General features: G+C 38.5%; 1 protein-coding gene across 4 annotated transcripts; it reads left to right on the forward strand.

Moving 5' to 3' along the window:
- Nucleotides 1–282: 282 nt before the first annotated feature.
- Nucleotides 283–11,807, forward strand: LOC126628571 (protein REDUCED CHLOROPLAST COVERAGE 1-like). 4 transcript variants are annotated; one of them, XR_007625475.1, is made up of 25 exons: nucleotides 283–625; nucleotides 852–970; nucleotides 1,079–1,140; nucleotides 1,880–1,972; nucleotides 2,097–2,169; nucleotides 2,342–2,689; nucleotides 2,825–2,892; nucleotides 2,992–3,123; nucleotides 3,220–3,261; nucleotides 3,348–3,872; nucleotides 3,986–4,143; nucleotides 4,242–4,773; nucleotides 4,859–4,921; nucleotides 5,014–5,115; nucleotides 5,551–5,868; nucleotides 6,032–6,124; nucleotides 6,231–6,332; nucleotides 6,419–6,523; nucleotides 6,756–6,889; nucleotides 7,224–7,407; nucleotides 7,677–7,808; nucleotides 7,904–8,016; nucleotides 8,367–8,445; nucleotides 9,119–11,346; nucleotides 11,668–11,807. XR_007625475.1 is itself a non-coding variant. In XM_050298310.1 (24 exons), exons 2-24 carry the CDS (start codon nucleotides 910–912, stop codon nucleotides 11,189–11,191), a joined length of 5,592 nt encoding a protein of 1,863 aa, XP_050154267.1. In that variant the 5' UTR covers nucleotides 283–625; nucleotides 852–909; the 3' UTR covers nucleotides 11,192–11,807. The 4 variants fall into 4 exon arrangements, 2 of the variants coding, with proteins under 2 accessions (XP_050154267.1, XP_050154268.1); XR_007625477.1 differs by having other exon boundaries at nucleotides 9,119–11,339; XM_050298310.1 differs by having other exon boundaries at nucleotides 9,119–11,807.
- The last annotated feature ends 623 nt before the right edge of the window (nucleotides 11,808–12,430 follow it).

The raw sequence follows: 12,430 nt of genomic DNA on the forward strand, positions 1-12,430 counted from the left end.
ATTGTTCGTGTTTAGTTAAATCTCTATGCTTCGAACATCATCATATCAAATGAAAAGAATGAAACACAGGCTGCCATGTGATCAAGTTAGTCAAGAATCCTCTTTTACACTGTAGTTCGAATTCTCCGTCCTCACCTTATTATTGACCCTAAATTAAAATATCGCTTCGATAGAAAAGAAAAACCGAAAATAAAAATACATATCCCACAAAATGAAATGATACAAATTGATAATTGTTTCTGTATAAGCCAGAAAACTGTGGTAAAAAGCCAAATACATTCTTCTGACTGTTAAATCTGCGCCCTTCCTTCCTTATCACACCCATCTCTCTCCATATCTTCTATTGTTCCTTCTCCGCCTTTTTTTTCCTCCTTCATTCCCCCATTATCTTCCATTGTTCTTCTTCTTCTCCTCGTTATCCAAAACTCTCAAGCTCCAAACTTAGAGAGAGAAACTGATATATAGAGAGAGAAAGAAAGAGCAAGCTTTCCTCCATATCTTCTTCTGCATAATTATGGTTTTCTACATGCATGGTTATTAATTGGTGCAACAAGCTACTCGTTTTCAACACATAAAAAAAAAAAAAAAAAAAAAAAAGGACTTCCTCTTTCTTTCCAAATACTTGGTAAATGTTCAAAGTCCTACAAACGTTCAAAGTTTTCAGTGTTTTCTTTAATTACATATTTTTTACTTAATCTTCACTTTAGCTATATATTTTTGTGCTAACTTTATAAGTTTATGGATTACTAATTTGTGGTTAGTATTGCCTTATGCTTTAAACTTTATTCTAGTTTTTTACAATCTTATTAACAAAGGTTTAATGAACTAAATTTCTTCATATATACGTTTAGGAGGGTAATTAAGCAATTCAAGAGCTTAAGCTCATTCATTCAAGAACAAGCTGCAAAAATGGGGCCCAGAAACAGCCGTGGAAAGGGAAAAGGAGACAAGAAGAAGAAAGAAGAGAAGGGTATTTATCATTATTTTATATTTCTTATTCAAATTGCTAAATTCGGTTACTTAAGCACCAATTGAGATAACTAATAAATCTCTTGTGTCTTTTTTTCTTGCTCTGCAGTTCTTCCTGTTGTTATGGACATCACTGTGAAACTTCCTGATGAAAGCAGTGTCGTTTTGAAGGTTGTTGGATTATAATTTTTTTTTAATTTAGAAAAAAACTGGATAAACTCCTAAATCTTTCTCTCTTTCTTGTTACTTGTAATCTTTGGAAGACAACCACGTTTTGTTTGTGTTGCTTCTAATTCACATGGGAATTTTGAAGGTTTCTTGCCGTAGTTGAATTATCCTAGTTTAATTTTGAGCAGTGATATTGGTTGCCATCGGCGGAAAGTAAGAAGTTTTTTAATGGGTTAGGTATCTCAACTCGTCAAAATTAGAGAAAAACTTCTCAGAAAGATTCAAAAGTTTGAAATGTGCTGGGACCATTTGCAATGGGTTCTAGCAAATTTTCTGTGGTGAAAAATATAATTGATGTTCATTGAATTTTCTTATATCTCACCGATAAAGGATGAAGTTTTCATTTCATCCTCCTTTCCACATTGATAATTGATTTTTCAGATATTGACAAAAATATAGACAATTTCGCTGATATCTTAATACTGAGTGTAAGACCATATGTTTGGATTCGAATATGTACCAACTACTAAGTCTCCAAACTAAATACTTTCACCCACTTTCCCAGGATTGAAGTTAGTTTTTGAGGTCCAGAATGTAATGTGTTCAAGGATAAAAGTTATATTACTTTCTATGGATTGATGCAGCATGTATTATATTTACTGATTACATATTTTATACAAAAGTTGATTTACTTATGCATTAGGATATTACCTATGTAAAATAACAATATGATTTTGAGCAGGGAATATCGACGGATATGATTATTGATGTTCGTCAGCTATTATCAGTAAATACAGACACTTGTAGTATTACTAGTTTTTCACTATCTCATGAGGTAATTTCCATTACCCACATTATTTCTTCTTCTTTTTCTCATTTTTATTATTTCAAAATTTTGATTTTCCCTTTTGTTTGACAAGGAAAATAAACGACCATAATGCTATTGTCGTTCATGACAGGTAAGAGGGCATCGATTAAAGGACGCGGTGGACGTCTCCGCACTCAAGCCATGCGTCCTGACGTTGGTCGAAGGTATTAGTCAAAAAGCATCCGACGTCGTTTGTATTACTTTTTATGATCCATCTTTATGGGCCGTATGAACTGGACCGTTGAGGGCCCATTGGGCCAGAGTGTCTGAACGTCGTCGTATTATGCTTCTTCTTCTTCCTCAGTCAAATTTCTCACTGTGCTCTGTTTTTCTCAGAGGACTACGATGAACAGCGCGCCACGGCGCACGTTAGACGAGTGCTCGACATCGTTGCATGCACGACGAGCTTCGGAGCGTCGTCTTTGCCGGCGAAGGACCAAAGCCCTAAGCTCGATGCTTCTTCAACTGGCTCTGGTAAAAATGCGCCGGGTGTGCAGGATAAGAGCTTCAAGAAATCCAACGCCACGGCCGCCGCAGCCAAGGCCACCAAGTCTCAAGTTTCTACCGGAACCGATAAGCGAGACGTGGCGGTGGACTCCGAGACCGAGATGAGCAACTCCTGCCTCAAGCTTGGTTCTTTCTACGACTTCTTCTCTCTCTCCCACCTCACACCCCCTTTGCAATGTACTCTCTCTCCTCCCTCTCTTTCTCTCTACGTATATACATATTTGCGTATAATTGACGTATTTATTTGTGTATTTAGAGGCAGAAATTTTGAATTTTTGCAAAAATTGTGTGTAAATGGTATTAATTTTGCAGTTGTTCGAAGGGCGGCGAAACGGCAAGTCGATGAGATTGAGGCGGATGATCACCTTTTTTCTCTTGAAGTAAGACCTTCTTCTGCACAGTCCACACGCACACAATGACAATTTATTTATTTTTGGGTCTGATCATCGAAATACATTGTTATATTGGCAATTTTTCAGGTGAAGCTTTGCAATGGGAAGGTGGTTCTCGTTGAAGCTTGCCGAAAGGGGTTTTATAGCTTAGGGAAGCGGCGGATTCTGTGTCACAACCTCGTCGATTTGCTACGGCAGCTTAGCAGAGCCTTTGACAATGTTAGAAAAGCTTTTGAGTTTCTGTAGTGATTTTAATTTATTTTAGCTTTTTATTTGTGTACTGATTATGTGTATGTTTAATTTCTCATATTTCAGGCTTATGATGAGCTCTTGAAAGCATTTTCGGAACGGAATAAGGTATAGGATCATTCATTATGCTTTCTTGTATGAGTTTGTGTTACCATTTCTGTATTTGATAATTTGTTTTCTTTGATATTTTTCAGTTTGGGAATCTTCCTTATGGGTTTAGAGCAAACACGTGGCTCGTACCGCCTGTTTCAGCTCAGTCGCCTTCAGTTTTCCCTGCTCTCCCCGTGGAGGATGAAACTTGGGGCGGAAATGGAGGTGGTCTAGGAAGAGATGGGAAATTTGATCTAATCCCCTGGGCTAATGAGTTTTGGCATATTGCATCCATGCCTTGCAAGACAGCTGAGGAGAGGCAGATTCGTGATAGGAAGGCATTCCTTCTTCACAGCCTATTCGTCGATGTTTCCATTTGTAGAGCCATTAATGCTGTGCAGCGTGTAATGGGAAAACCAGAATTGACTTGTTCAATTCCAAACAGTGAGATTCTTTACTCCGAGGTTGTAGGGGACTTGAATGTCACAGTTATGAAAGATGTTACTAATGCAAGCTTTAAGGTAGATACTAAAATTGATGGAATTCAAGCAACTGGAGTGGATAAAACGAATCTAGCACAACGAAACCTTCTGAAAGGGATCACTGCAGATGAAAATACTGCTGCCCACGTAAGTTATTTCTGAAATAGTATTGTTGATCCATAATCTTTGTCTCTACCTTATGCAATTTATTTCGTAACTTTGGCGCAGTTGTGGTGATTCTTGTTAAATTATGTGTGCAGGATGTCAACACTCTAGGTGTTGTCAATGTCAGATATTGTGGTTACATTGCAGTTGTCAAAGTTGAGGGTAAAGAAAATAAGAAAGTCGGTTCTCCATCTCAGAGCATTGTATTTGTTGATCAACCCGAAGGTGGTGCCAATGCCGTTAATATCAACAGGTACGCAATAATGCCTCAGTGAGTATTATGTAAAGCTACCAACCTTTTGTCATGGAGTTTGCAGTATACGAGCCTAACTAGTGCCTTGTTCTTTGCAGTTTAAGATTACTACTTCACAAGACAATACCTTCAGAGCAGAATAAACCGGCATCACATATACAAACTCTGGAACACGAAGATCTTTCAGCCTCGTGTGTTTTTGTTGAGGGGGTGTTAGAAGAAAGTCTTGCTAAGCTTGAGAAAGAGGAGCTAGATTCTGATAATTTTGTGAGATGGGAACTAGGAGCTTGCTGGATACAACACTTGCAAGACCAAAAAAATGCAGACAAAGATAAGAAACCGTCGAACGAGAAGGGAAAAAATGATATGAAGGTGGAGGGACTTGGGACGCCTCTTAAATCCCTTAAGAACAGCAAGAAAAAATCAGATGGAGGCAATACCAAGCTGCAATCTGAAAGCTCAAAATCCCATGCAGATGGTGGTGTTGCGGAAGCTGAAAATACTATATCCCCTTCTGTGGAATCAAAGCTTGAGACTAATGCCAAAGAAAATGAGCATGTTCTGACAGAGATATTGTCTGATGCTGCCTTTGCTCGACTAAAAGATTCAGAAACTGGACTACACTGCAAGGTAATACATTATAGGTGTCACTAGAGGCTTTAGATTTACTTATTTGTACTACACATTGTGTACTAATGTATTGTGTGCTTGACAGTCTCTGCAAGAACTGATCGACTTGTCTCAGAAGTACTACTCTGAAGTTGCTCTTCCCAAACTGGTAAACATTTTTATTCTTAAAGCTTGTTACCTTTTCTCATGGAAGTATTGTTATGGTGATTCTTGTTTCTATAAATTTTTCGTTTAATGCAGGTAGCAGATTTTGGTTCCTTGGAACTTTCACCAGTTGATGGTCGGACCTTGACTGATTTCATGCATACTAGAGGTCTTCGGATGCGCTCTCTGGGGCATGTTGTAAGTTTGCTTCTAACTTTCATTTTTAACACGTGACACGTCTCATATTATTCATCTACCTAAGAACCAATTACTTTTGTGTCCTCAACTTTGCTGGGTATTTATGTGGAGGAATTTGTTAATGTGGCTTTGAAGTATGTAATAGAAGGAACAAAAAAGAACCAAGATCATGGCAATTTTCAGAACATCTCGAGCTATCACTCTGTTTATTATGCATTGATGACTGTTAGACAGTGTTAACCTGTTACCATTATTTATAGGGCATCAAAGCTCTATCTTCTTTTATCACTTCACTTTTAGAAAATATTAACTTGCACTGCCTCTAATCTCCAAACTGAAACTCTCAGAATATTTTGTAATGCTGTGTAGATGATGTGCGGAATTCAGCTTAAACAGGTTATCATATTGAACAAAATGCCTTTTCTTTCTTTACAGGTCAAGCTTTCGGAGAAGCTATCTCATGTGCAGTCCCTTTGCATTCATGAGATGATAGTGCGAGCTTTTAAGCACATACTTCAGGCAGTGATTGCCGCCGTTGGTAGCACTGAGAAGATGGCTGTATCAATTGCTGCTGCATTGAATCTTATGCTGGGCGTTTTGGATAATGAAGAATTAAATAGGTCTTGCAGTGTTCATTCTCTTGTGCGGAAGTGGCTGGAGGTATTCTTGCGAAAAAGATACGGATGGGATCTTAACAGCTTCAACTATGAAGATGTGAGGAGATTTGCAATTCTGCGTGGATTATGTCACAAGGTATATATCATGACAATGCATATTAGATTCTGGAGATGGCCCACATTCTTGAATACTGTCTTCGTAAGTTTACACTGTAACTTTTATTATATACCATAATTTTAAATTTGTGCTGACATTTTGCTTTCTCTTCCCCCTACCCTCAACTCCACCCCCCAATTAGGTGGGTGTTGAGATGGTTCCAAGGGATTTTGATATGGATTCTCCAAATCCGTTCCAAAGTTCAGATATCGTCAGCCTAGTCCCAGTGCATAAGGTGACGTATGGCATTAGAAGCATCTGTTTTCCTTTCCTTCGATTTTTAGAAGTGGTAAGAGTGATGACATCTTTTGTAATTTAACCTTTTCTTCTGATATTTTCAGCAAGCTGCTTGCTCTTCGGCAGATGGTAGGCAACTCCTAGAATCATCAAAAACAGCTTTAGATAAGGGAAAACTTGAAGATGCAGTTGCATTTGGCACTAAGGTATGCAGACTGTTGCTAGAAGGTTTTCTTTCACCTTTTTATATTGGTATTGTAGTTGGTTACAGGGTGAACTTTGACATTTGCAGGCGCTTGCAAAGCTGGTAGCAGTTTGTGGTCCATACCATCGAATGACAGCCGGAGCTTACAGCCTCCTTGCTGTAGTTTTATATCACACTGGAGACTTTAATCAGGTCTGCTGCCATCCCCTTTGTTTTGGCGTTTCTGGGACATATCTGACATCATATAACTGTTACTTTCTGGATCAACATAGATTTTAAATTGAGGGATTGGCTACATCTGGTTTCATATTTCAATTGTTAAAGGTGGACCGGAATGTGCAAAAGTGGGCAAAATATTGAAAGTTAGTCTTTCTTTGGTAAAGGTTTTATGTCGTGGATGACCAATGATGTGCTCCCATTACAGGCTACAATTTATCAGCAAAAGGCCTTGGATATCAACGAGAGAGAATTAGGGCTTGACCATCCAGACACCATGAAGAGTTATGGGGATCTTGCTGTGTTCTATTACAGACTTCAACATACGGAGCTGGCTCTCAAGTATGCTTTTTCCTTGTTCAAAGGGATCTCTATGCATATAACATCACAGTTTATGTGTTTAGGGGAATATTTTTCAAAGTGATGACGTGAATGTGTTGCTCTAACGATCTTATGGACACAAGCTGTTTGCCGTTTTTGTTTCATGGATCCAACGTATGGAGCTAGTTACTGGAGCAGATAACCTGCTTTGTCCCTTTTCTTGTTCGTTCTTGATGTTTTTTCCATTTAAAGGCAAAGAAAACAGGGAGATAAATTAGTCATGAATCATTGCTGCATACTCTGTTGATTCATTAGTATACGCGTTTTGTATAAGCTCACAATTTCTGCTGTTCAGGTATGTAAAGCGTGCTTTGTATCTTTTGCATCTCACATGTGGACCATCTCATCCAAACACTGCTGCAACATATATCAATGTGGCTATGATGGAGGAAGGCCTGGGAAATGTGCATGTTGCCCTCAGATATCTGCACAAAGCTTTGAAGTGTAATCAAAGGTTACTCGGCCCGGACCATATTCAGGTTGTATATTCGTTCACGTATTTGTTGTTTAATTTATTTGTCCTAAAGCTTCTAAGCTTTCACAATATGTGAGGTCAGATGCTAAGGATTAAACAGTTAGAGGAAAAAATGAGGACTCAATTTGTAACAAGTAGACAACCAATGAAACTTCACATGTCGTAACACGTTCAATGATATACCGCTGAAAATTTGATTTAATATAGTAAAGTTTAAATTATTTATTTTTGTATATTTGAGAATTTAACCATTTTAATGTTAAATCTCTCCAGACAGCAGCAAGTTACCACGCTATTGCAATTGCTCTCTCTTTGATGGAAGCTTACCCTTTAAGTGTTCAGCATGAGCAGACAACTTTGCAAATTCTGCGAGCAAAGCTTGGCCCAGATGACTTACGAACACAAGTATATCCTCATCTTGTTTTAGTCCACCCTTTCTCATAAACTCTTTACCTCCTCTGAGGATTAACCAATCTAACATGTTTTAACAAACACTGCAGGATGCTGCTGCTTGGCTTGAGTACTTTGAGTCCAAGGCTTTCGAACAGCAAGAAGCTGCAAGAAATGGGACTCGAAAGCCTGATGCATCTATTGCCAGCAAAGGCCACTTAAGGTTTGATAACATTGTTAATGTTAATATAGATCACTGAAGTTATGATATACGCCCTGCTTTTCTGTTTTTATGCCTGATGACACGGCTGTAATTTCCATTTGCATATGCACTTATTTGGAATTTAAAAATGAGAATTTCATGGTAAGAGGTGACCCTTTTCCATGCTTATGTGCCACTCCGAGAAACTTGCATTGATATAGAATTCCTTGTGAATTTCTGGTCGTGAGACAATTACTCTGTCTAATCTAGTGGATCCTGTACATGCATTGCCACTACTGACCATGATTTTGTATGTGTGATTTAAGCTTGGTTAAATCCTTTCTAATACCATGTTGTTCTAAACTTGGCAGTGTATCAGATTTGCTGGACTACATTAGTCCCACCAAAGGGAGAGAGGTTGCAGGAAAGAGGAAAAGCTACTTAACGAAGGTATGTTTGGAGTTCGGACCCATTTTCATGTGTGGTTTATTTGCCATTTCTTTATGCCTTTTCAAATTTTTTTATTTTCTTTCCTTTAAAAAAAAAATAGAGTTTTCTTCGTGGTTATGTGTTCAACCCATCCTTGTTCATATGAAATCTGGGGTATTAACAAATATAAGTAGAAATATCAAAATTGCTGAAGTAGGAAAATTGGTTACTTTTGGAACAGATAGAAGCCTTTAAAAAGGAAAACTAATGAAAAGGGCTTGAAAACTTTGAGTTTAAATGATAAGGACAAAATAAAGGGTAAAGTGAATAGTACCAGAATTGACTTTTTAGTGTAAAAATGTGGTTTTTCGTTAAAGTGAACAGTACCGGGAGCTTTTTGTTAAAGTTCCCTTATTAAATGGATAAACCCCAACAAAACCTGCTTTAGTGCAAGGTCTTCATCATTGATAACAAGCTGAAGCACACCTACTGGAAAAAAATATTAATTCAACTTTGAACTGAATAGAAATTATCCCGCCCCCATTTTGACCATTTTGCGTGAAATTTCAAAGAACATTTCTAGTGTACATACTACATATAGAGACACACATGCCCTGCTAGAAGACACACTTTCTTTGAACTCTCTATTCTTACTGTCATGCACATGAGCAAGCTATTTCAATTTTTTGTGCAGTTGAAGGAAAAATCCATCCAAACTGTCAGCTCAGCTAGTTCCGATGAGTCTTCAAAAGAAACCACAAAAGAGGGTTCTGATGATGAGGGTCAGGAGACAAATGCACTTGAACCAAGTGATAGAACAGATGTAATCCAGGAGAACAGCTCTGCTCTGGTTGAACCTCAGCATGCCGTGGAAGAGATTGCAGAGGAAAATTCAAATGTTTTTGATCAGATATCTGCTGAAACATATATCGAAGGTGGTGATGATGGCTGGCAATCAGTTCACAGACCTAGATCAGCTGGCTCATATGGGCGGCATCTAAGGCAGCGGCGGGCAACTATTGGGAAAGTCTATAATTACCAGAAGAAATATGGTGAAAGTGACATGGACTGTTCTTCAGTGAAGAATACAAATCAAAACAGTAGGTATTATCTTGTAAAGAAAAGGTCAACATCTCATGGAAGTTATGCAGATAATCACACTGCAACCCCCTCCCAAGGTACTAAGTTTGGACGGAGAATAGTTAAAGGTGTAACATACAGAGTCAAGCCTATGCCTTCGTCTACCAAAGTAGATACCGAAGAGCCCTCTAATGGTAGCACAAGTTTGAGTTCTCCATCAGAACTCAGTCAAAATGTTTCACCGCATGTTGTTGGCCCAGTGAAAAATTCCACAGTCTGTCTTGGGAAGTCTCCTTCTTACAAGGAAGTAGCATTGGCTCCACCAGGTACTATTGGGAAATTTCAAACCCAAAATAACATTCCAGATAATCAGGAACATGGTGTCCGAGCACAAGAAGAAGAAACAATTGAAGTCAAAGGAGATTCCAAACCAAACACAACTGAGTTAGAAAATATACTTGAAGAAAAGAACTCTGTGTTGGTTACGACGGACCACTTACCAGAGGAAACTGGAGCTGCTGAGAAGAAAGGAGAAGTTATTTCAAACGATGCAAAGGAAGATAAATCTTCACTGATGGTATTTGAAAGTTTGGATGGACATGGATCCAGCGGTAATAAGGTTGATGAAGCGGTAGAAGATAACTTATTGACAGACGGAGTGCCAAAATCTTTGGGTTCTCCCAAGAAGGGATTCTGTGAGACGGATCCATCTGGCACTTGTGAACTCCGCGACTCCAACTCTACCACGCAAGGTGTAGCTGATGCTGTGAGTTCGGTTGATACGGATCCATTGCCCAGTAAGAAGCTGTCTGCCTCAGCAGCTCCATTCAATCCCTCACCATCTGTTGCACGTGCTGCTCCGGTTTCCGTGAACATTGCAATACCTTCGGGTGCAGGTAATGTCCCCATTGTTGCACCTTGGCCTATAAACATGAATCTTCATCCAGGGCCTGGTACTGTCTTACCCACGGTCAATCCAATGTGCTCCTCCCCTCACCACCCATACCATTCTCCTCCTGCGACCCCGAACATCATACAACCATTGCCTTTTGTGTACCCTCCTTACAGTCAACCCCAAGTAATCCGAACCAGTTCCTTTCCTGTTACTAGTAGCGGGTTTCATCCAAATCATTTCACATGGCATAACATGAACCCCAAAGCACCTGAGTTTGTTCATTGTACAGTTTGGCCTGGCTGTCATCCGATGGATTTCTCTGCCCCTACACCTGTTGCTGAGACAATTTCTGAATTGACATCGGAGCCAAAATTTCACAGTGATGATTCTGCTCCAGTTCTGCCAGCGGACATTGAGAATGTGGAGGAAACTAAGCAAGAAGTGAACCTTCTGACATCAGAGGCAATCAGCAATGCAGTTGAAAGTGTAGAGGAAAATGGTCCTTCAAACCTTTGCGGGGTTGAACATGCTCAGAGTGAACCAAGTGAGAACCCAAATGGAAATGCTGCAAGTAGCGGTGAACTGACAAACGATGGAGAGAAAACCTTCAGCATTTTGATAAGGGGTAGGAGAAACCGAAAGGCGACTCTGCGAATGCCAATCAGTTTGCTCAGTCGACCGTATGGTTCACAGTCCTTCAAAGTCACATGTAACAGAGTAGTCAGAGGGAATGATGCTACCAAAGCCACCAGTTTTTCATCAAGTGAAAGTTGCACAGCTACTGCTACTTAACGCCAACTTGTTTTTAGCACCGATCAGGTGCAGCCGGATTTTCTAGAAAAAAGCTGGATTCTTGACAAGAATCACTTGATCTCTTGTGGCTCTTTTGTTAACAAGCATGTCAGTTTCTGCTAACACATGCCTCAAAAAATGAATTCAGGTTAGTGGTCTGGCTAAAGACATTCTTCTAACAATTTATAGTTCTTTCTTTGTGAATATGCACATATAGATACTATAGATACGACCTTTGAATAAAAAATAGAACTTGGGGAACACTAAATGGTCGATATGCCGTATATATAACACGGTTTAGTACCTCTTTATTGTCTATTGAGTGCACTTCCAGATCTATTTTTTATTAAAAGTTCATAACCTGCTCCATTTGTTCGTATTTCCTTTTCGTCTTCTGTCTTGTTAGTATTTTTTTTACACGGTAAGCTTGTCTTTCCACTGAACGTTTATATGTTTGTGAAACTGTGGATGTGCAGGTTTACATTAGGAAGCTTATTGTTTGAGACTTGTATGGAACTGGTTTTTATGGGGTGACGATTTTGGTTCATCACATATAAGAAATTTTGTTTTTTTTGGATTATCGGACCACAATAATAAATGGGATTTTGATTTTTAATTTTGATCATTTGCATATGACCTAATTATTATTATTATTCTTATTTTCTTCATTTCTTTATCTAATTCTAGATGAGTATTAACTTTGTTAACATGGGATGTATTGATATTGTTGTTTTTACCATTATGTAGTGAAACCACCGTCCAAGTTCAGATATTTTATTTTATTTTATTTTTGGCTAAATTGTAACAACTGTTCCTAATCTATACCACGAGTTTAGTTTTTGTTCATAAACTCTGTTGACAGTTTCTCCCGTCCTCGAATTATGTCATTTGTTGCACTAGTAGTTCTTTTTGTTAACTCCATCAACTTTTACGTTAAGTTGAAGGATAAAACAGAAATTTCATCCAAACAATAAGAAAATGAATTTTTTAAAGTGAAAAACTTAGCTGCTTAAGGATTGAGGAGGAACTCCTCAAAATACCTCTTGACCTATTCAAGAAACTTCATGCTTATGATCGAAACTCTTTAATGATTGAGTAAACGATCTTATTTTTAATTAATTTATTTGTAGAGATGATCTTTGCTTACTGGTTTATAAGTATGAAAATACCACTATATTAAATTTGAAGGAAAAGAAGACGGATTTGATGGAAGTATCACTAATGCAACACAAAGTTAAG

The sequence above is a fragment of the Malus sylvestris genome, chromosome 7 (genome assembly GCF_916048215.2).
Source record: "Malus sylvestris chromosome 7, drMalSylv7.2, whole genome shotgun sequence".
Classification (NCBI taxonomy): domain Eukaryota; kingdom Viridiplantae; phylum Streptophyta; class Magnoliopsida; order Rosales; family Rosaceae; genus Malus; species Malus sylvestris.